This window comes from Brachypodium distachyon, chromosome 3 (assembly GCF_000005505.3).
Source record: "Brachypodium distachyon strain Bd21 chromosome 3, Brachypodium_distachyon_v3.0, whole genome shotgun sequence".
In the NCBI taxonomy this organism is placed as follows: Eukaryota; Viridiplantae; Streptophyta; class Magnoliopsida; order Poales; family Poaceae; genus Brachypodium; species Brachypodium distachyon.
The window spans coordinates 28,827,090-28,849,932 of record NC_016133.3 but is presented as its reverse complement, the minus strand read 5'-3'; the positions used below and the strand labels follow the sequence as shown (position 1 = coordinate 28,849,932).

The 22,843-nt window shown below is 42.5% G+C and overlaps 2 protein-coding genes across 2 annotated transcripts in view; both read left to right on the top strand.

Annotated features, from left to right (window-relative positions):
• The window catches only part of LOC100834623 (midasin), a 34,117-nt gene extending 21,636 nt beyond the window's left edge, over positions 1-12,481 (top strand). The window contains exons 35-66 of the mRNA XM_010236488.3: positions 528-680; positions 813-992; positions 1,993-2,190; positions 2,292-2,393; positions 2,468-2,695; positions 2,774-2,896; positions 3,433-3,514; positions 3,587-3,714; positions 3,792-3,956; positions 4,046-4,121; positions 4,567-4,679; positions 4,764-4,840; positions 4,911-5,024; positions 5,213-5,281; positions 5,359-5,518; positions 5,857-5,984; positions 6,059-6,156; positions 6,273-6,499; positions 6,629-6,865; positions 6,971-7,097; positions 7,173-7,234; positions 7,310-7,468; positions 7,711-7,929; positions 8,397-8,687; positions 8,775-8,909; positions 9,023-9,229; positions 9,313-10,980; positions 11,104-11,385; positions 11,462-11,641; positions 11,727-11,825; positions 11,962-12,087; positions 12,181-12,481. Coding sequence (XP_010234790.2) covers positions 528-680; positions 813-992; positions 1,993-2,190; positions 2,292-2,393; positions 2,468-2,695; positions 2,774-2,896; positions 3,433-3,514; positions 3,587-3,714; positions 3,792-3,956; positions 4,046-4,121; positions 4,567-4,679; positions 4,764-4,840; positions 4,911-5,024; positions 5,213-5,281; positions 5,359-5,518; positions 5,857-5,984; positions 6,059-6,156; positions 6,273-6,499; positions 6,629-6,865; positions 6,971-7,097; positions 7,173-7,234; positions 7,310-7,468; positions 7,711-7,929; positions 8,397-8,687; positions 8,775-8,909; positions 9,023-9,229; positions 9,313-10,980; positions 11,104-11,385; positions 11,462-11,641; positions 11,727-11,825; positions 11,962-12,087; positions 12,181-12,213 — 6,246 coding nt within the window. The 3' untranslated portion in view covers positions 12,214-12,481. The remainder of the gene's footprint in view (positions 1-527; positions 681-812; positions 993-1,992; positions 2,191-2,291; positions 2,394-2,467; positions 2,696-2,773; positions 2,897-3,432; positions 3,515-3,586; positions 3,715-3,791; positions 3,957-4,045; positions 4,122-4,566; positions 4,680-4,763; positions 4,841-4,910; positions 5,025-5,212; positions 5,282-5,358; positions 5,519-5,856; positions 5,985-6,058; positions 6,157-6,272; positions 6,500-6,628; positions 6,866-6,970; positions 7,098-7,172; positions 7,235-7,309; positions 7,469-7,710; positions 7,930-8,396; positions 8,688-8,774; positions 8,910-9,022; positions 9,230-9,312; positions 10,981-11,103; positions 11,386-11,461; positions 11,642-11,726; positions 11,826-11,961; positions 12,088-12,180) is intronic.
• Positions 12,482-18,805: 6,324 nt separating this feature from the next.
• LOC100822563 (E3 ubiquitin-protein ligase RZFP34) lies at positions 18,806-22,611 on the top strand. The gene is made up of 11 exons (XM_003573953.4): positions 18,806-19,129; positions 19,227-19,314; positions 19,475-19,534; positions 20,760-20,792; positions 20,889-20,966; positions 21,054-21,097; positions 21,193-21,233; positions 21,331-21,413; positions 21,537-21,628; positions 21,716-21,827; positions 21,944-22,611. The coding sequence occupies exons 1-11, from the start codon at positions 19,104-19,106 to the stop codon at positions 22,091-22,093; spliced, it is 807 nt and encodes a 268-aa protein (XP_003574001.1). The 5' UTR covers positions 18,806-19,103; the 3' UTR covers positions 22,094-22,611.
• The last annotated feature ends 232 nt before the right edge of the window (positions 22,612-22,843 follow it).

Below are 22,843 nucleotides of genomic sequence, written 5' to 3'. Positions count from 1 at the left end.
ATACAGACTTTTCAATTATTATTATTATTATTATTTATTCATAGAAGACATATATTATACTCCCTCTGTCCCGAAATAAGTGACGTGAATTTGTATGAGAATCTATACAAATCCACGTCACTTATTTTGGGATGGAGAGAGTACCAAATTTCGAAGACCGTACAGAAAGTTAGTACGGAATGAAAATTTAAACTGGAAGGAAATGCTATTGTAATTTGCAAACACTTTTAATTCTTAGCTGGTTGGGAACTGGATGCACTATTGCAAACATGCATGAATGTTGTGGGATGAATGTCCTGTCTCCGAAAGTAACAAGCATAATGTATGCTGTTTTCTCTCTGTATTCTTCTGTGGTCTCCTCTGAAGAAGCTGGTTATAAATTTATCTTGAAATGTAAGATCGATTCCTATTGTGCTGGATAGCACATGCAATCTTGCATTGCACATCACTTATTATATTGATATAATCTATCCATGCATGAATTGGAATAGGGAATAATTATACTTGTCCTCCTACCCTATTTGCAGGTTGTATTTCGCCCTAAACAGTCTAAGCACAAGAGTCTGCTTGCAGCATGCTGTGAGTTCGAGGAACGGTTGTCTGACTGCAATGATCTATTAAGTCGTTTAAACTGCATAGGAGCTGGGCAATTGGAGGTAGACAGAATCTGCAATTGGCAGGTGAGATTTGTTGGGACTGATTTTGATGTCTTCTAGCCAGAGCCTATTGGCCTTGGGTGTATTCTGTTATTCTCTTTTCACCACTCGATGACTGCAGTTAAATCAATTGGCCTTAAAATTCTTCTCTGTCAGATAATGTCAAGAAATTTCATAAAGAGGCTGACAGAAGAGTATGGAGAGTATGTTGATTTGATTCAACCAGTTCAAGTTGCCGTATATGAAATGAAACTTGGCTTGGCCATTGCTCTATCTGGTTCTCTTGAAAGAGAATATTTGAAGAAGGTGGAAGAAGATGATATGGAAAGGGTTCTGGTATGTATAAGTTTGCAGCTAATAGTTGAAATATGCAGGGTTCTTCCATGGATTTTTATCAATAATCTTTTAGTGCACTTTATAGTCCAATTTGTAATGTCACCAAAAGGAAGACCATGTCAAATGTTCTATAAGTTTGCTCCGTGCTTTTTTGTACGCAAAAGCTGAGCGATGGATCAATGTTCTGCTATAGTAGAGACTAGCGCTATAGCTTTAAATAGCTCCACTATTTGGAATAGCTTGTAGCTAGCTCCCGCTATTTCATACAAGTACATTTATCTCAAAATAGTATGATAATTTTAAAATACAATTTATCACAAGTCAAAAAATATATATCAACAAACTTTGAGAAAACATATCAAGAGACTTCATCTTTCTTCCTGCCATATCCATAGTTCTTAGTCATTAAGTACTTCATGTGATAAAGAAAATTCTATGTAATGATTATTTATTTCAACATATATTCATATTTTCTTACGCTATAATTGGCTTGTTAGACGTATCTCTTATGCATATTTTTTCATGTTATGATGTTAAATTGCTATGACTATTGCTTCCATTGTAGCTGACGATAGTTCAATAGATTTCATCGACCTTACCGCGCGAACCACGATTTAAAACCTTTACCCTATCTGATGCCCTTCGCTTTGGACTTTGGCTGGTTCCTGACTTTAATTACGTTTTATGGTGACTTTAATTACGTTTTATGGACATGCATTAGCAGACTAAATTACTATGGTTATCTAACTTATTTGAATGTGACTTCTGTTGTGTGTGTATTTAATATTTTACTTTTATATGAAAAATACTATTTTCTAAATAGCTTCTGAGATAGATAGCTGTCGCTAGGATCTCGCCACAAAACCACACGAACCATGATTTAAATCTTGCATCTTTGAAGATGTTATGAAACAATATAATGTCCTCGGCTAATGATAAAGCGAGAACGCTGCAATATAAGATGCTGATGGCGCTCCTGCAATTATTTTCTGTGCTGCAGGGTGCAATTTTTGGTTTTATGCAGTTTCCCAATGGATATGTTACTGGAATGGCCTTAGTTGGTGTGCCAGATTCGACAAAATATTCAATTGGTGATCAACTGGAAACTCAGTACTGTGAGTTTGGGGATGTAGATGTTTTGAAGAAACTAGCTCTTGTGTCAAGTCAGTTAAATGTTGGCGAAGTTGCAGACAAAGCGGTCAGTGTATCGAACTATGTTTCTATTCAATATTTGTGCTTCTATTGCTTACAGGATTTGGAAAGTCGAGCTTTTAGTAATGTTTTGTGTGCTCATTGCAGAGATCTCACTCTCAGATGTTAGTATCATTTCATCATATATCTTTAGTACGAACAACATACCGTGTCTGTCATTCCCATGTCATGGATAAAACTTCTTATCTGGTATGTACTTTGGGTCATGGTTAAAACACCTCAATTGAAAGGATGTGTGGTCTCTTACCAGTTTGTATTTCCAGACCTTGAAGGAGATCTTTGATTATTTTAAAGACATGTGGGTCAAGATGAAATCTAGTGTGAAGGCCAGGGAAAATGATGATTCTCAGTATTACAAGTTCAGGTCACGCATCATCGATCTACAGGACATTTTTAAAGGAGATGTGCCTTCACTTGCAGATATGGACTCCGAAGGCAATACTGCTCCAGATAATGAAGAAAAATTAGAGCTTGAATTTTTTAAAATTACGGTATTACCATATGTTCTGTATACCTATGAATGCTGACATTGCAATTTGCATATTTGTTAACCATCTCATTTTCTTCAGGAGAGAACAAATGGGGATGCTGGTCATGTTGAAGACAATTGGGATCTTGTTCCAGAGTCTGCTCTCAAATGTATTATAATGATACATAACCAATTGTTTGGATCCCCTGACCTTTTTCAGAAGGTAAATAGTAATATGGGAAAGATGGCGCATCTTCTGTTAAATTCATGAGTTGGAAGTAGCTGGTTATCATATATCGATCTATATGTATTTAGTTGTTCATGGGAATTTAGAATAATTTTCTCGACCTTCTTTATTGTGTTTTCCCCCCCAATTTCCTTTAGGCCTTGTTTGGTGTCAGTGTTTTTTTTATTCACTAGTGTTTTGGGTTTTTGAGGGGTTTGGGTGAACACCCGAAGTTCACCCAAACCCCTCAAATACCAAACCCAAACCCCTCAAATACCAAAACACTATTGTTTTTTTTTTGTGAAGTGTTTTAATTTGGTATAAAAATGGAGTCTTTTGTGGGGGAAAACTAGGGATAATCCCCTCTAATCCCTTCCTACCAAACAACCATTTTGGGGTTTCTAGTATTTTTCAATTTGGAGTGGATAATACCCTAGAAAACACCCAAAAAAACTCTAGTGCCAAACAAGGCCTTAGATTGTATATTTTTTTTACGTAGCTAATTAAGAATTTTCTTGGTGGATTTATTTCAGCCGGGTAAATGTCAAATTAGCGATGAGCAGAAAATTCAGTCTTTTGTAGACTCATACGAGTTTGGTGCAAGAGTACTTAAAGGTTTGCACATGGACTATTATTTCAAACAGTGTTCAAAGGTGAACTTGGCTGATATTTGACATTATTTTCCAGGCCTGCCCGAATTGACGTATTCAACTTTTGATGAAAAGCTCATGCCTGAGCATTTACTTCGTGTTTGTTTGGAATACCGGCAAACTTGTGCAGCCTCTTTAGACAGCAGTAGTTATAACACATACAAGGTATCAGATCTTGCAAGTTGTACCCTGTTACCGCGTTGTTCCTTCTTACATATTTAATTTACTTGGCTTAATTTCAGGACCCAAACCCTTCTACCTTGTTCAAAATGGTTGAGCCCCTAACTGTACTTCAAGAGAAAGTTAGGTACTTTTTAGATGAGTGGCCTGATCATCCAGGTCTAGTGAAAATACTGGAGATAATTGCTTCCCTGTTGGCAATGCCTCTGAGCACTCCACTTTCAAAGGTCTGGTATCCTATAAATTTGATTTTTCATAATTAATTTGCTAATAAATACTAAGTTGTCCTATTTTACTTTCACCTTGTTCTTGGAAGGCCTTACTTGGATTGCAACTGTTGGCTGGGAAAGCTCAAACATTGCAGGAAAATGACTCCAAGTTCTTTCTAAAAGGTAAAGGCTGAATCTTCATTAGCTTGTATGGTAGCAAGAGGAATGTCTGATATTTTTAGCATCTATTTTGCATGTTTGTGTTCAGGTAGTAAGATTATATACTGTGAATTGTAGAGAATTTCCTATATTTATTTCCGCACTTCGGCAACAATATACAAAAGGAGACTCATCTGCTGCTTATTTACTCTTGTTGACCTTATTTCAAATTTACAATCTGTTCTGGCATAATTGGTTTTCTATTTATGGCTGTGACATTGTCAGTATCTAAAGCCTCTAGCAAATCATAAAACTGTGCTGTTCAACTGCTCCAATTTCCAAATTTCCAATCCTTTCTGGCGTAATTGTTTTTATTTATTTATGGGGGTGACATTTTGCCAGTATCCCAAACCCGTGGGAAATCATAAAACTTTGCTGTTCAATTTCTCTAATTTCATTCCCACCGCAGATCATCTTCCACCAATATTCATGCTTGTATCTTCATGGCAAAGGCTTGAGTTAGAATGTTGGCCTATACTGCTTGAAGAGATCCAGGGAAAGTATGAGACTGATGCTGCAAATGTGAGTTTATAACTAATTTGCATGTCATTATATTTTTTTGTTACTTTGAATTTTGGCTGATATAATATCTTTTTGAACTGGCAGTTATGGTTTCCATTGCGAGCACTGCTTTCTCAGTATTATGACATTCCAAAGGACGAAGATTTATCCATAATCAAGAGGTACGCATCTGCAGTTGCGTCCCTTCTTGCCTGTATCTATTTGCTAATGTTATTTTTGTACCAAATGCAGCATAGAGGAGTTTGTTCAGACATCAAATGTTGGCGAATTCAAGAGACGCTTGCATCTCCTCCTTGCCTTCCATGGTGAATTTTGTGATGGTAGTAGTTTTGGTGTTTACTTAAGGTGAGATCAAGAGTTTGCCGCATATTATCTGAATATTGATGGAAGCGTCTCCGTTTCACTAATCTACACTACAAATACAATTGTTGACTTCATCTTTCTTTATACAAGTTCTCAGTGACCATGATGAGGACTGTGCCTTCTATTCTGAAACTGTACATTATTATTTAATATTTCCTTTCTCATGACAGTACTCCAGTGAAGAAAATCCAGAATATTCTGTACAACATGTTTGGTTACTATATGCAGTTCTTGTCACTGTAAGTTCTTGTAACATGAAGTCATTTGTAGCTTGTTTCTTAATGCTTGGTTATGATAGAATCTTTTGGCTACTCAGTGTTCATGGGCAAATTGAAGCTGGTAAACAATCTATTGAAAATGAGTTAAAAGATCAGCTGAAGCTTTATCGTTGGGCGCAAGATCCGTACAGTCCTGCTTCAATTGAAAATTTCAAGAGAACCAGGCAAAAAATATTTAAGCTTCTCCAGCGGTTCAATGTATGTACTAATTGCCTGCTGTCATTTTTGTTTCAAAGATTGAATTTACTAGGGATGCTAATATTGGTATATGCTAAATGCAGTTAGCTTCCAACGAATAGTGGCTATCAAAATAACACTGTCCTTGAACTACTTAAATCACATTTCTAGATGGAAGCAAAAGTGCAACCTTTTACTGCAAGTCATTCGCACTTTTCTAATCCTTTTGCGTTACAAGCAAGCTAATACAGGATGGTTTTAAACTGTGCTACTGTTTAGCGATCTAGTATCTTTTGTGCTTTCCTTTCATTATTAATTTTGGAAACATGTCTAATGCGGATTTGTCACTGTTTTTATAGGACATTTTACAAAAACCTGTCATTGCCCTACTGAATGAAGAGGCTACCAGTAGAAAAATTCCATGTTGGCTTGATCCGGAGAGACCCGAATCACAGTTTCCAGTTGACACTGAGAAACTCGATGAAAGGTTGTCCCAAAGGACCATCCATGTTTTCTTAACCTGCAACATTTGCATCTTCTTAGGTTTCTTCTTTCTTCCAGGTTTTTGTGGTACCGCAAGTGGAAAGGTCAGGCTTCTCTGTCATTGCAATCTTTACTGCATACAAACAATAAGGCTATTGCAGTTCCTAATGTGCAAGGTTTGACATTGAACAATCTGCCTCTCTGGCAAATTGTTATTTCCTCACCTATGTTTATCTTCTTTTGTCCTTTAGTGTATGTGGTTGCGAGTTTTCTCCTTTTCTTTTGCTGGCAGAATCTGTGTATGCTGTTGTACACAATATGAACCACCATCAAGAAGAAACTGAACTCGACGACATGTTGAAAATCTTTTGGTATGCACTTGAGAGAATTTGCAATGCCGCTGATTTTGGTTCTATACTGAAGCATGGTAAAAAGAACCAGAAGAAAACTGCTTTATCCAGTTTGTTCAAGACACTCGAGGGATGTGGACTATCAAAGCACAGGCCATTGAGTCATGAGGTACTGATAATGGCAAAAGGCCAATTTTCCACTCCCCCTCTGTTTGGTTTGGCCGTAGAATGCTGTACTGTGAAATTGAAAACAACATTATATTAATAACTGATTCATACAACTTGATTTCACCTCCAGTGGGGAGATGAGTTGGATGCACCAAGGCCATTATTTTTGGAGCAGTCGTATAATGCAACACATTTGCTCCAGCAAGTGACCATACAAACGTGTGAGGATTCCAGCATTATTCATTCTACCCTATTGGGAACAAATAACTGGAAGCTTGCAAATCAGCAGTACTTCAGATGTTTGGCAATGATGCAAAGACTCCGACAAATTTCCTTGAAATTTAATAAAGATATAGGTTTGGAAGAGGTCAGCTCTTTACAACTTGCTGTTCTTCGTTTGGTGTCTTGACACCATAGAGGATGCATACAATCAAATTTGGATTTATGGCTTGACTGCTTGAGAAATTTTCAGGTTAATAGGGCTACATCTTTTATGAACCATCTCTTGACTATGTTGTCTGAACAAAGACATCTTGCTTACAATCTATTCGAGCAGCTGAATCAGTTTCGGCGTCTGATGTTCTTGTTAGGTTCAGGAGGTACTTCTCGATTTGTGCCTTCTCTTTTCCTGTTTTAAATTTACTACACAAATCTTAGGCGTTATCCTTCTGTAGGGAAGGGTGAATCTCTGTCGCCATGCCAAAATGTACTGCTTATTTCCATGTGGCAGCAAAAGGTACGATTGACACTACTTAACCTTTGAAGTTGTATGTAGATTAACAAATAACATGATTTTGCCCCTTTTGTGTAGCAAATTTTTGACAATTTACTAGCAATGACCACGGACACCAATTTACTGCTCAGAACCTTCAAAGGTTGTCATCATGCCTCTTGTGAAAACATCGAAGTAGAAGTTGCTGCGATGTCAACTCTTTTTGAAAAGTTCATCACAAGATTTTCTGAATCTAAGGTAAGCTTGTTTTGTTTCTTTTGATACTTCAGTGTACGAGCTTATAGCTTACACAGGGCGCTTCCTTTTGGGAGTCAACTGAGAATCTTAAGCCCCATGTTTCCAATACAAGCTTCAAAAGATTTGATGCCGTACCTTTTGATCCTGATCCAGTAACTTTTAGCCAAACATGTCGTGACTCAAGAGTGCTATTCCTATGCGAAACTCGTCAACATTGCAGTAACTCTGTTCTGTTTTTACAGGACTTATTAGACAAATTTTTACTTGGGTCCAACAATATCCTTGCTGGTGCCCATAAAAGGATGCCTCTTGCTACAATAGAAATGGAGCAACTTGTTGCTGCGAACACCCAGCTTATTGGCACATTTAGAGAGGATATGCAGGTTTTATGCTGCCAGGATGTTTCGAAGAGATCTGTTAAGAAAGTTCTGCTCTCTCGTTTTGAAGAGTTACTTGACAAGGTTTGTGTTGATCTGCAATCCTGACTAATGCATGAATGCTTGATATTTCGATAGCTATACCGAGTACATTGTATAATTATCCATATTTTTCTCTGGTTGTTCACTTGGCTGTGCTACTTAGATGCTAAGGAGGTATGGGCCCCACAGAAACTTTAGTAAGAGTTATGCTACTTTTTCAGTTGCCCTGTTCTGTCGGATGATCGGTAGATGTCTATCTGTTTTATGCACTTTTTTTACCAAGCCATCCAACTATTTTCTTACTATAGGATCGTAGACCATGGAAAATTTATGTCCGGTTCTGTCCTCGCCATAGTTGGATATACTACTTGATGATGTCATCTTGCCCTTCATTTCCACATCATGCTCGAGAAATTTCTGAAGCAAATGCATGCTACTGTATGATGTAACCGAGCAATTCTTTTGTATCGTACGGATGCATGGTACTTAAGCTTGCATTAATGTTGTAGGGAAAGATAGCGACAGAGAGTTTCTCTAGAGAAGTTGATCAAGACAAGCATGGCCTATTCTCCGATGAACAAAAGCTTGAAGGCTCATACACAAAGGCTTTAAAGGAAATTTTCACACTAGCTATCGGTGTTGTAGGACAGCTCACTGATCTTCGGATATCCACTAATGGAACTAAAGAATCATCATTAGAGGGAAATATTACTTCGTGGAAAGATATTTTGGATTCATATGTCATGAATCTTCAAATGGATCATGTTTGTGTTGCTGGCAAAAACCTTTCTGTTTTAGTGGTATGTTTCTTTACCTTTGCGACGTTAGTGTCAGTCACCTGTGGATGATTTTTGTTCCATCATCTGATTTTTATTGTTACCCAACAGAGGAGGCTAATTGACTATAAACCTGAGATGCGTTCTATAATAGAGGCGCAGTTAATGCAACTGCATGTTTTGCTGGGTCTGATCCTGTCATCAGCTGAAGGCATACTTTCTGAACTTTTGGAAGCTCATAGAACAGTAAGTTTGTCTTGTTTTGATAAAGTTTCTACTTGTCCTTCTTTCCCTGTTTTTGTTATAATGATTTTTTAGTTTTTCCCTTCTCAATGGCTTCTTTTTCTCTATGGTTTCAGACATCTGAAATGACTCATGCACTTGGGGACCTATTTATTTATCTATTTGTGGAGGGGTTTGGTTGCGCAGAAGATATGACTGAAGATGCTTCAGATGGACAGAAGGATGCAACAGGCACTGGAACTGGCATGGGTGAGGGGGAAGGTCAAGAGAGTGCAAGCTCTAAAATAGATGATTTATCACAACTTGAGGGTACCAATGAAACGGTTGGTGTGCTTGAACAATACTTTTCATCTTAGCAATCTTTGTATGCTTCAGTGAAGCTAACCATCTTAGTGATACTGTGCAGGGTGCTCAATGTAAGCCGGATCAAACTCCTAAGAATGATGATGATGCAATTGAAATGGAAAGAGATTTTGATGCTGAAGAATCTAATGTTTCTGAGGATCCTGAAGGCAATGACTCGGGCAGTGATGATGAAGACAACTTGGATAATCAGATGGGTGACACTGGTGATGCAGGTGAAATGGTTGGCAAGAAATCTTGGGACAAGGATGAAGATGATGATCCTAAGACATCCACAGAGAAGTATGAGTCGGGTTCATCTGCCAATGGGGCAGATCAGAACGATACAGAACTGCGGGCTAAGGACGAATGTCCCATGGAGACAGATCCCATGGAGATAGATAATAACGAGCAAGGCAAGGACAGTAATTTGGAGGCAGAGCCTACTACTTGTGATGATATTGATGAGAATACTGATGATATTATGAACAAAGCTGATGCATATGATGATCGAACAGGACCTGAACTCTCTGAACCAGACAATGATCCTGAGGATATCAACATGGACGGAGCAGAACAACCTGATGACATGGACGCTGACAACCCTGATGAAGAAATCAGCTCGGAAGAGGACAAGCAAGCAGATGAGAGCTCAGTTCTCTCAGACGACATGGACGTTGGTGATGCCTCACGAGATGGTGATGATGTGGTAGATGATGAAGGGGAAAGTATTGAAGACGGAAAGTTTGAGCCAAATAACATGGAGAAACATCAATTGGACAAAATTGAGTCACTGGCACATCCTTCACAAGGTATACAACTCGACTGTGGGGAAACAGACTCTAACAGAGAATCTGAAGCAAACTTAGCCAACAGCATGGACATGAGCAGTGCGGTTGCTCCTTCTGTTGATTTTTCAAGCAATGAAGTTCCTAGTCTGGAAATGTCTATGCCCAACTCTGGTGAAGGTTCAAGATTATTGTCCAATTCCAAGCCAGAGATACAGACTGATGCTCCACGATCAAACATCAAGCAAACAAATCCTTTCAGGAGCATTGGAGACGCAATGGAGGACTGGAAAGAGCGGGCAAGAGTCTCAGCTGATACCCAGGATCATCAACCAGAAACTGAACATCATGTTGATGATGAGAGTGCAACTGAATTCCGTTATGTGCCTGACGGTGAGCAGAGCACCACTCAAGCATTGGGTGACGCAACAGCTGATCAAATCGATGATAAGCTGCAGGTAAAGCAATCTTCGTTGGAAGATGAAACCCGTGCCCAGAAAGTGGAACAACCTGATGAGAGGATACCTGGAGATGATAAGCCTGTAGTGCCCAATCCTCAAACTTCACAATCACGTGCCAAGTCCGAAAATGCTAATGTATTGGAGGGAAGAGATGTTCAGACTGATACATCCATTCAGGATTTAGTTCAAGATGAAACAAACGGCATTTTTGGAGATGTTGTTTCATTCAAGCGACCTCTGGCAGATGACAGGATAGTTCAACTGGATAACCTAACCAGTGATTGGGAGATGTGTACTCAGATGGATCTTGACATCAGTAATGAAGAAATGAAAAGGACTATCGTGGACTGGAGAAGTCTTGAACTCGCAACCATGAAATTGTCCCAAGAACTGGCTGAACAATTACGCCTTGTCATGGAACCGACTCTTGCAAGTAAGCTTCAAGGAGATTACAGAACTGGAAAGAGAATAAACATGAAGAAGGTACTTCTGCTATTTTAATCCCTTGCATGCTAACATGATATTCCCCTTTTTTCTGATGCTCCTCTAAAGAAACGTCCACTTGCATACTAACATGATATTGTCGTAATCCTTTTCTTTGGTCAGGTTATTCCGTATATTGCAAGCCATTTCCGCAGGGACAAGATATGGTTGCGACGAACTAAACCCAATAAACGAAATTACCAGGTGGTTATTGCTGTCGATGACTCACGGAGTATGTCTGAGGGCAAGTGCGGAAAAGTTGCCATTGAAGCATTAGTTACAGTTTGCCGGGCCATGTCGCAACTTGAGGTTGGACAGTTTGCGGTTGCAAGTTTCGGAAAAAGAGGGAATGTTCAAGTGTTGCATGATTTTGATCAGATCTTCAATGGAGAAGCTGGAGTCAAGGTAGGTCATATGCATATTTTGTGACTAAACTAATAACAATAACATAATACTTACCTCTCTCTCTCTCTGGTTGCAGATGATCTCTAGTTTGTCCTTCGAGCAAGACAACAAAATTGAGGATCAGCCAGTTGCTGATCTCTTGATGCATCTGAATACAATGCTTGACACTGCTGTGGCGAGGTCTCGTACGCCATCAGGGCAAAATCCACTTCAGCAACTCATACTTGTAATATCCGACGGGAAGTTCCATGAAAAGGTATAAATCTTTCTGTCAAGCAGGTTTACTTTGAGATTAAATAATGAGCATAGTTTTGGTGCTGAAGTTCACTTTGTGGGAGCAGGAAAATTTGCGGCGTTGTATCAGGAATGTTCTAAACAGAAAAAGAATGGTTGCATATGTACTCCTTGATAGTCACGAGGAATCAATTATGAACTCACTGGTGCGTGCTTTAAAGCTTTCATTGACACGTTTTGTACGGCCATCTTTTTAGCAGAGTGATTTAAAGCTTTCGGTGACATCTTTTATACAGCCATCTTCTTAGCAGAGTTGAAATTCTGACGCGTTTTTCTTTGTAGGAAGCGTGTTACGAAGGTGACAAGCTAACCTTGGGAAAATACATGGACTCATTTCCGTTCCCTTACTATGTTATGCTGAAGAACATCGAAGCGCTTCCTCGAACATTGGCTGATTTGCTCAGACAGGTATGGAGTATCACCAACACACATTCTAGCTCCGTTCATTCCTTTACTGTTAAATGGATGCTGTATTGATCTCAGCTGTTTTCTGCTGTGCAGTGGTTTGAGCTGATGCAGAGCGCGAATGAGTGAATCTTTGGGGACGTCAGCTTATCAAATTTTTGTGAGAAGGAATGTGTGATTCGCATGTGCATCAAACCACGGAACCTGGAATTGTAAACCGATATTGTTCTCATGGAACAAATCGTGATTCAAAGTCTGATTTTTGTACAAAACATACCACATTTTCTGTAGCTTGTTTTACACTTATTAAACACATCGTGAACGAAAATATTTTTGTGCAAAATATACCACATTATCCTGCAACTCACTACTGATAAGTCAGTATTTGTCACTGCTATTTTGTGTGGAAATGCTGTTTCACTTGTCCTGCACGTGCGCGCTCATGCTCGATGGTATTGCCCAAAACAGTTACTCTAGTGAACGAAAGTGGAAACACACCTGAGGCTTTTTGTGATAACGGCAATTAACCACCTTGGGCCTCAGCTGCAGGTCGAGTGTCAAAAAAGGGATGCTAACCCGATAGTATGAACCGACATTCCAGACTTGAGTCTTCACACGAACCGACTTACTTTTCAAATGCTACTCCGTAGGGGCATCACCAATGTGCCAAATTTGCATGTCACTGTAATTTAACATCGGGATCAAATGCCAATTTTCTCCACAATGTTGGCGATGCGAAATTTGCTAAGATCCATTCAGGAATAAAATAGCCCAGCAACAACATTGCTTTCCTCTCTTCCTTCTCCGCTTGCTCCGGTGCCAAATTTTTTAGCTTTGGCATCGGTCCTACGGTGTTGAATAGAGATGTCAAATACCAAAAATAATGATACGAGAAACAACATGGCCTTGCCGAGGTGGGGACGAATAATACTCTGTGGGACGAAGAATCTTCTGTGTCCCACGGAGGATTCTTCGTCCCCACCTTGGAAATCTGCATGCAGGCCGCGACGTTTCTCGTATTATTACTCGGGTCCATCGTCTTTCATCTCTCTCCCCCTGCGCACTCGCCTCCCCGACCTCGCCACTCCCCACCATCGCGGCCTCTCGCCTCCGTCCGCTCCAGCCCGGATCCGCTGAGCGGCCGCCCTGATCCGCTGCGTGGCCGCCGCTCCCCGCCTCCGTTTGCGGGATCCAGCGCGTCGGCCGTCGGATCCGCCGCGGCCTCCGTCCGCGGGATCCCGCGCGCGCCTGTGCCCGGATGCGCCGCCGCCTCCGTCGCCGCCGCCCCTCCTCCCGTGCGGCCGCGTCGGCCGGCTGCCGCCATCTGCTCCGCTGCCGACCGGATCCGCGCGCCCGCCGACCGCCTCCCTCTCGCCCCCGCCACCTTGGCCAGATTCGATTGTTATAAATGAAATATCACGTTTTTGGATTGCAATTTTGGATTGAAAGTTTTGGTGTACCGTGGATTGCTATTTTGGATTACAAGATTTTGATTTCAAACAAATCTCATTGAAATTTTGTACAATATTGAAATCCATGATTTTGTTTCATATCGATCAAATTTCAAACAAGTCTCATCGAAATCTCACTGAAATTTCACAGATGCATCATTGAAAACTGAAATTTCACAGATGCATCATTGAAAACTCAAACGTGTAGTTAAAATCTCATTGAAATTTCACAGATGCACCATTGACCATTGAAAATCCAAACGTGCAATTAAAATCTCATTGAAATTTAATAGACGCACCTTTGAAAATCCAAACGTGCAATTATTTCGGTGATACATGATTGAAATTTCATTGCAAGTTGTTTAAAAATTCGTTACCATCAATTATTTCGATGGTATGACAATAAAAAATTTGTTAGCACCAATCAATGCAAAACCAAAGGGTGTAAAATAGAAAAATGAGTAGAGATAGGAGTGTACTGATGGTTGATTCATATAAAACTTAAGGGGTCAAATGTAAAACTGTCAAATGCTCTAGTTTCGTCCCTTGGATTCAGATTGGAGGCTCCAGGTTGCTTTGTAGCGTGGCACTGTTTGGGAGCACCTAAAGCCTTGGGAGCACTAGATATCTTCTCGATGAGATTTGCCCCTTCGATTTGAAGAGATGGCCATGCCACTTAGGTTATCATAGGTCCAAGGATGACAAGCACTCATCTTGAACTCGACAACATACGCAAAAAAAAAATGTAGCATATGACCCATTGTGTGGTTTGTCAATATGACTTTATGTACACGTTGGAGTTGGCACGTTCTTCAAAGAGTCGCTACTGACTATCAAGCTAAGTCTAGGAACTCGGAGTGAAAATTGTACTCGAAGAGGGGGGGGGGTGATGAGGTGATCGTGAACCTAAAAAAGTCGCACGCGTAAGGGAAAGGAACTCAAATTTGGGCATAGAGTCCTAATGGGACTTAGGGGTTGAGCCATCTCTGGATGTTTATATAGGTGGAGGAGCTGAAACCAAAAAGGGTTACTCGACACACGGCCTAACCGTTGTTATACATTGCCAGAATATGATTTAGAGGAGCGCACGCCTAAGGATCACCAACCGTAGCACCTAAAATGCAGATTTATACTTAGACCCTCAATGTGAGGTAACACCCTACTCCTCACTACTGGAATTTGGAATTCACAATTTTCCCTAAGGCCAAATACTCTAGGTAAAAGCAGAAAAACCTTAGGTAAAGGCTTGTTGGTGGCTGCTTGTATTCAACAGTTCTTGGAGGTGCTCAAACAACTCGGGGATGGTTTCTCTCAAGGTTGTTCAAATATGTATGTTGTGTTGATGACTTCAGCCCTTACAAGGAGACTTCTACTCGTCAATTGACCTAAAACCACATATAGATATATTGTCCTCGTGTTCCCGAAAAACAAAGAAATTGCAGCAGAGGGGGAAACTTCGCCGGAGTCACCGCTGGCCGCCTCTCCTTCTCCTCCAACACATATTCTCCATCATCGCGATGATGATGAGGGAGTAGTACCCTCTGGACCATGGGTTTGTGAAAGTAGCTTGGTAATCTCTCTCTCTCTCTCTCATATTGGGCTGCAGAACATGATTATGATCATAGTTGAATATTTATTGGTGGATCTTTTTGTTATGAGATGAGTTATGATATTGCAATGGTCAGATTGTGTTTGATGTATTGATAGATGCATATGTCTGCATGTTCTTGTTTACTTGTATTGATCATATGAGTTTCTCAAACATGTGGGGGGAGGGGGGATGTGTGTGTTAGATGGAGTAAACTAGTAGTGGAGAGGACACCGAAGGCGTCCAGGGGTCACGGACCGACCATAGTTGGCACTGGACTTTGGAATTGATTCTGGTGCTTGTTGGGGCACAAAGCAAACATTTGTGTTTTTCAAGTTGTCTGGAGAGGAACTTGGAACTTACTCCCTCCATTCAGTTTTTCAAGCCGCACAACTTCTAGCGCTAAGACCAAGAATGGTGGGCCCTCCTAATTTCTCAACGAATTTGCCCCTACTTTTAACTCCAGCGCTAAACCAACCCTAAAGCTTTTCTTCTTCTACTCCGATCCCCACCCACGTATGTGGCAACCAACACCGAATTCTCGACACCACAACCTACACCTGCACATCCCGCCAGCAGGCTAGGCCGCGAAGAAGCTCCACACCTCCCCGTGCTCCTTCCTGTGGGCGGGCCAGAAAGGGAGCACCACCGTGGCCAACCCTTTGGGTCCCCACCCTGATCGTGCCATGCCAGGGGAGGAAGGGAACGAGGAGGAGCACGGCGTCATTGTCGGTCACCAGAAATGCGGCGGGTCTGCCCGTTTTCCTCGTCCATCGTCGAGGCCAGCACCTCAGCCACGGCGAGGGAGGCTTGGGTGGCAATAGCGGCGCTTGTATCTGGCCGGACCGCGACTGCAGCGCCTGGTATCCAGCCGATGGTGGAGGCAACAGGGTAGGTTGGGGGTCGCTGCGGGGGAGGCGAGAGGTAGGCTTAGGCGGTGGCAGCGGTGGTTCTGTTCGAGAAGAAGCAGATATTGTCGTTCGAGTTGAGGAAGACATGGGCAGTTTGGGTACATCGCGGATACACTACTACAAAACAGTGTATATGTGACGAGTCATTAGTGACGGGCATACCACGCCCGTCACCGATGAGTGGCATCAGTGACGGTCGCGTGCTCGCACTGATGACCCCTCATCCGTAACGGGCATGGTACGCCCGCCACTGATGACGCCTCATCACTCACGGGCATGCAGGACCCGTCACTGATGACCACTCATTAGTAACGGGAGCAGGAGGCCCGTCACTAATGGTTTTACGTGAAAAATAACAAAATTCACAAAAACACACATCAGTGGCGGGCTTTAAATCTAGGCCCACCACTGATGACCCCTGAAGACATTTGAAGATTGAAAAAATCGTAACTAAATCATAAAAAAAATCAGAAAATGTGATTCTTTTTGCTAGAGTCTAATTTATTCTTGCTTAACATAATGGAACAATAATATCAGATGTTAACATTTCAAAGATGACCTATGTAGTACAAACTTGTTATTTCCCATAGTTGAAGTTTATTTTTTAAGCCAAATGACCAAAGTTTGTCCAATTCTACGTCATAGTTCATGATAATGTATCCATTTTTCGCCCAAAGTTGTATCTTGTCATGACAAACAATATTGCCAAAGAGGTTTACAAATGTTTGGTTATGAAAAATGATTTTTCATTTTCCAAATGCAAAAAATAGGGTGTTTTGTGAAGCTAGTACAATTAATATGGTTAAAAAAGACCTATATCCCGACCTTCTCGCTCCTCGATCCTCGTTATCTGCCTTGGCGGATAAAGGTTTGCGTCCCCAGCTCGCGGTCCCGAAGGAGCCGGCGAGTCAGCAGCGGTGCGGGGTCATGGAAAGGGGACGAGCGACCTCGCTGGAAAGATATGGCACGCAAGCCCCTCCTGCGGCTAACACCCCGCAGCTCCAGCGCCGCCGCCCAACACCTCCAGTCATGCCTCCAGTGCCGCCGCCCCGCCTCGCCACGAACGACGCCGTTCATCCCCGCGCAACCCCTCCTGTGGCCGTCGTGTGACCCCTCCTCTGGCCAACGTCGCCGCTCGCGGCCCCTCCTCTGGCCGCAGAGGAGGTCTCCTCTAGCCGCAGATGAGGTCGTGTGCAAATTAGGCGGAGGAGATTCCCATCTTTGTGGCTGTGTGCGAATGATTCCTATCTTTGTTGCTGTGTGCGCATTAGGCGGGGGAGGTTGTTGATTTGGAATTTGGTTGAAATTGGTCTCTGTGTGTGTGCGAATTTAGATTATTGTTGTTGAAATCCCTTTCTAAAAAAGACTATATTTTGTGGTTTTGTACAACGTTGGACGGAACAGATCCATAAACCGAGTCCATAAAAGATGAACCCGCTCCGTAAAAGATTTGTGATATGACTTTATGGTGTATATGTTCCGCCCAAACCAAATCGGTACCTAAAAAGTGTTTTTCGGTTTACCGTATACACGTTTTTAAGGGTCAGGATATACGGTATCTGCTAGAGATGCTCTAAACGTCGTCATTAAGAGAAAAGAAGAAGCAATATTTTCCGATAGATTGCTGGACAAATATATCTCACACACACACCTGCTCCTGCCAATTAAGTTATCCATACAGCTCAGCAAAAGAAGTTTTCAAACATGAGAAATCTCGATACAGACAAACACAAGAACTAGAATTAAGCTGGGAATGCGTACTACACTTGAAAGAAATCAAAAGCATGCATAGTCCCTCAAGGGTCAGTTGGTTTCTACCCCAACCCGTTCAATTCAGGGGAAATAGCAAGGATTGAGAGAGATCTTAATTCATTTTTCCCTCAATCCTCCCAACGACCTCGTCAATCCATGGGGATTCGCACGCAACCGAACAGAACAGGGCCTGATTTGGGTGAAGGAGGCTAAATCATATGATCCATGTATAGTCATACAAATTCCATGGAACTTTGCAAGTTGGGAAGCAACCATGTGCCTAATGTTGTTGCATAAATGTATATATAGGAGATCAATGTTTGTTGTTGCATAAATAAATGTAGAAATGGCTCATCAGTTGTTGTGTGAATTGGCACCTAGGTTTAACGGACTGACAACTTTTTTAATGGACCCAAGAGCCCGGCTTAGAGGTTGAAAAGACTAGAAAACTCTATCTCTTCTATGAAATGGCGGTGGAAAATATATGTCACGGTAATGAAATCTTGAATCTGCCTTGGTTGGCGTTGCAGGGAGTGGGAGATGACACTGTTTTGCATGGCATGATTGCAATTATTTTTAAACTGTTGTATTCCGTAACAATGCACGGACATTGGACTAGTCAAATAGTCAAATATGATATCCGTACATGTTCTACGAGTTAGCAAGTATCCGTTTACGTAGATTCACGATACCGGACTGAATATCCATGAATATCCACGTTTTCACACCCACGCGCGGCCCTATCTATCCCAGCCTCCTGCATGCACCTGACGCGGGCCGCCGTGGTCCTCATCCGTTTCCCGCAACGGTTGCCGCCGTCTCTCTCAACTGGTCCCACCCACCATCCTGCCCCACCCGCCGACTCCCAGAAACCATTCCCGCCGTCCCGTGGGCGCGTAGGCGTAGCTGCTGCCAGTTCGCTGCAGCTCACCTTCTTTATTTTTCTCGAGATCGATGATTGACCCACTGATTGGTGGGGGCGATCCCGCGTTTAAAAGCTTTTTCCAGCTCAGGTTCCTTCCATTTAGAGAGGAAAAAAAAAGAGGAAGAACACGGATAGATTCCTTCGGTTCCTCCCCCCTTGTTTTTCTTGTTTCTATATAGCCGTCCAACGCCCAGCGGTTCTCCTCGCGCACGCGCAGAAGCCTCCCCTCGTCATCCCCGTCCTCGTTCCCTCCCGCCGGGCGGACGGACGGCCGCGAGCCTCTCCCGCACATCCCCCGCTGCTCCTTCCTCCAGCCGGAGCACGTACTCCGACACGGGGCTCCGCATTGCCTCTCCTCTCTCTCCGAGCTGCGAATCGGAAGGAACGGAGACATGGATTCAAGGGCAGAGCAGCACGGGTACGTAAGCAAATCAGCCATGAGACCCCGTCATCTCCTGATTCTGATATCATCGCCGCTATTGTGTGTGTTGATTCGACGGGTTTTCTGGGTGAAGCTGCGCGCATTACGCGAGGGGTTGCAGGATTCGGGCGCCGTGCTGCGGCGAGGTCTTCGGCTGCCGGCATTGCCACAACGAAGCCAAGGTACGCTGTTTTTTGCTTAACCCTTTTGGGCGATGTTTGTTTTCGATCGAATTGCGCTTGTGCAATAATCCAATCGAGCTCTGCCTCGGTCGCTCTGGATTTGGATTTGGAGCGAATAAAGGGAAATCGCTGAATCATCGGGCTTGCTTGTGTGTTGCAGAATTCGCTCCAGGTCGAGCCCCGCCACCGGCACGAGATCCCTCGCCACGAAATAAAAAAGGTGTGCAACTTTATTCCTGTTTTCAGCATCCGTTTACCTTTTTCGTCATTTCTGCTTCCGTGTTTTATTGCATACCATCGATCTTCTTCTTCCTCTACTCAGCGTCGGCGGTTGAATTCATCCCAATTTCTCACTTGAGAAATCAATGATTTAATTTCATCACTAATTTTCAAAATTCGAAATCACCCCTTTCGGCCTTTCCCTATCCGGTGGTGATGCACGCGTAGAAGTGGAAACATGGACCACCACCCGCCATGCAGTGGCCAAGAATGCCCTTGCCAAAGCCAAGACCTTTTTGCCCCCTTTCTCCAGATAGATAAGCTTATCCTGTGCTCCGGGGAACAACTTGCATCCTGATAAAAAAAAATTGTATTCCGCTTCCCGCTATCAAAATCGACGAGCTCCGGTGCAACTTGCCGGCATGTGTGGTCATCGACTCCACATGATTGTTAGGTCCATGCGACGATCTGTCAATGTCACCGGAAGGAAGACGGCTTGCAGAAAGGGGGAAAGGCAGCGGAGGAAAGGGAAAGGACAAAAGATATTTCTCTATCCATCAGGAATAATTCAATTTTAACATCACTCGGCTGGTTTATTGGTGCATAATTGAGGACATGATTGCATTGTTAATCATGTAGGCGAAGTATCCGGTGAAAACTCCCTCTACGGTGCAAACCGTGAAAACTCCATTGAAAAAAGTTCACAAAATTCTAAAAAAAATCACATATGTTAGAAAAGTGATGGTTTATATATATGTGTAAAATTTAAGTCCAAACTCAATTTCGTTTGGCAGCAGCGAAAAAGACAAATTCTGCATGAATAGTGTTTTTTCAGTGTTTCACACTATTCATTGTAAATTTCTCCTTTTAATTTCTCCCAAATGTTTTTGATTTTGAACTTGAAATTTTGCAAGTTTGTAGAACATCACAGTCCCAACATATGGTATTTTTTTAGAATTTTTTTGAAACTTCTAAACGTGGTTTTTATGGAGTTTGCAAGGTTTGCACCGAATAAGGGTTTTCACCGGATACTTCGCCAATCATGTAGGTCCATTTGATGTGTCCTGAATTAAAATAATGCCTATCCAGTCACATAGCTGAGAATTTTTTGGCCTTCCTCTTATTTTTTCTCTCCAGTAAAAACAGTAGTCAGTAGGAATTGTATGAACTTACCTACCCCTGATTGTGTACTTACTGGAGTTATTCTGCTTTGTGATGTATCACAGGTTATCTGCTCGCTCTGCAGCAAAGAACAGGATGTACGTGTCTACTGAAAAGCACAATAGTATTTCTCGAGTATGTGTTCACCTTTTGGGCTTTGGGCTGATGTACTAATGCTCGTTTTGGATCAACAGGTGCAACAGAATTGCTCTGACTGTGGGGCATGCATGGGAAAATACTTCTGTGCGAAATGCAACTTCTTCGACGATGATGTAGGCACATTCGGATTGTTGAATGAATGAACAATTGCTCTAATTGCTTATTTTCTCGGTCTGACCGTCGTCTTATTTTTGTTTCAGATCTCAAAGAACCAGTATCATTGCGATGGATGCGGCATCTGCAGGCAAGTGCCAAGTTTACAGCTATCCTGTGTTTTGGACACGTTTAGTTTTTTATTCAGAATGATCAATTTTTGGATATTTTGTTCTCTTTGTTCAGAACTGGTGGCATGGACAACTTCTTTCACTGCGAAAAATGTGGTAAGTTCCGCGCAAATTTAGGTTGTTAGCTATATTGGTTACATGTCACCGTTAAAAATTTCTCTAACGCTACCCGTGCGGCCTTGTTCACTGACAGGGTGTTGCTACGGCAATGTCTTGAAGGACTCTCATCACTGCGTGGAAAGAGCAATGCATCACAACTGCCCTGTCTGCTTCGAGGTTAGGCCTTCATTTATCCCCAAAGCCTTAAGCTAGTATAAGTAAACATCACTCCTAATTTTGAAATTCTTGATCTTTCAACCATTCCTAATCTTCAAAACATTTGATGTTTTTCAATCACAGTATCTGTTTGACTCGACAATGGACATCAGTGTACTGCACTGCGGGCACACGATCCATCTGGAATGCCTGAACGAGATGAGGGTTCATCACCAGTAAGCATTCTCCACGCGAATCTTTGCTCACACGAAATGAGCGAGGTGATCTGACCAAGCTGTTTGGTTTGGTTTGGTTTTCCCCAGCTACTCATGCCCGGTCTGCTCGCGCTCCGCCTGCGACATGTCCGACGCGTGGCAGAAGCTCGACGAGGAGGTCGCCGCCACGCCGATGCCGGAGTTCTACCAGAAGAAGATGGTAAGCAACAAACTGACCTGACGACCACGCGTTGTGACCATGCATCTTGCCAATGACCCTCCGGTGTACCTGGCTGCTGCAAGCTGAACCGTGTTCTTCTTCTCCTCCTCCTCCAGGTATGGATCCTCTGCAACGACTGCGGGGCGACATCGAGCGTGCGCTTCCACGTTCTGGCGCAGAAATGCCCGGGTTGCAGGTCCTATAACACCCGGGAAACAAGGGGAGGCCCTGCTGTGGCGGCGGCGGCAGCGTGCTCCAGGGTCTGAACTCTGAGCACGAGGAGAAGACACGGACTACTCGCAGCTGGTGAGCTGGGATCGACGCTGTCCAGGAGCTACACAGATGATGGAGCATTCAAGCTTGTAGGTTGAAGCTGCTTGCTAGTACTTGATTCTGCAGTAGGAAGCAAGGGGAGGGCGCCTCCTCTCTGAACCGGCCGGGAATTGCCGTCACTGTGCCGTCGTCGCGGTCGCTGGCTTCGATTCAGAGAACAACTACGACGCTTGCCACTCGTGCGTCAACCGAGAGGATTGATTTTCCGTTTAATTGCATTACATAGGTTATGAAAAATGGCAAAACAAATACAAATGGAGTGTGCGATACGGGTGATGCTGCCGCTGGAAACTTGTTGTTCTCTCATGCGGTACAACTACACCTTGGGGGGAGTCCTTCCCATTGCTTCAGTTTAATCACGTGTCTGCAACCACCAGACAGCATAAAAGCGCCGTGTATATTGAGAAAATATTAATAGAAATAATTGAGAGAACTATGAATGGTAGAAACATACTCCCTCTGTCACATATTAAACGGCTCAAATTTGTTATTGATGTATCTATATATTAAAATATATCTAGATACATATAATATTTCGGCACTTAATATGGGACGGAGGGAGTATTAAATTTTAGGAGTTTACTGGGTGTGAGTGTGTCATTTAGCTTCTGATGCGGCCACTAAATAGAACGACGAAATGTTCTTGCATGCAGGAATTCTCTTCCTTCTATTTCACAATTCAA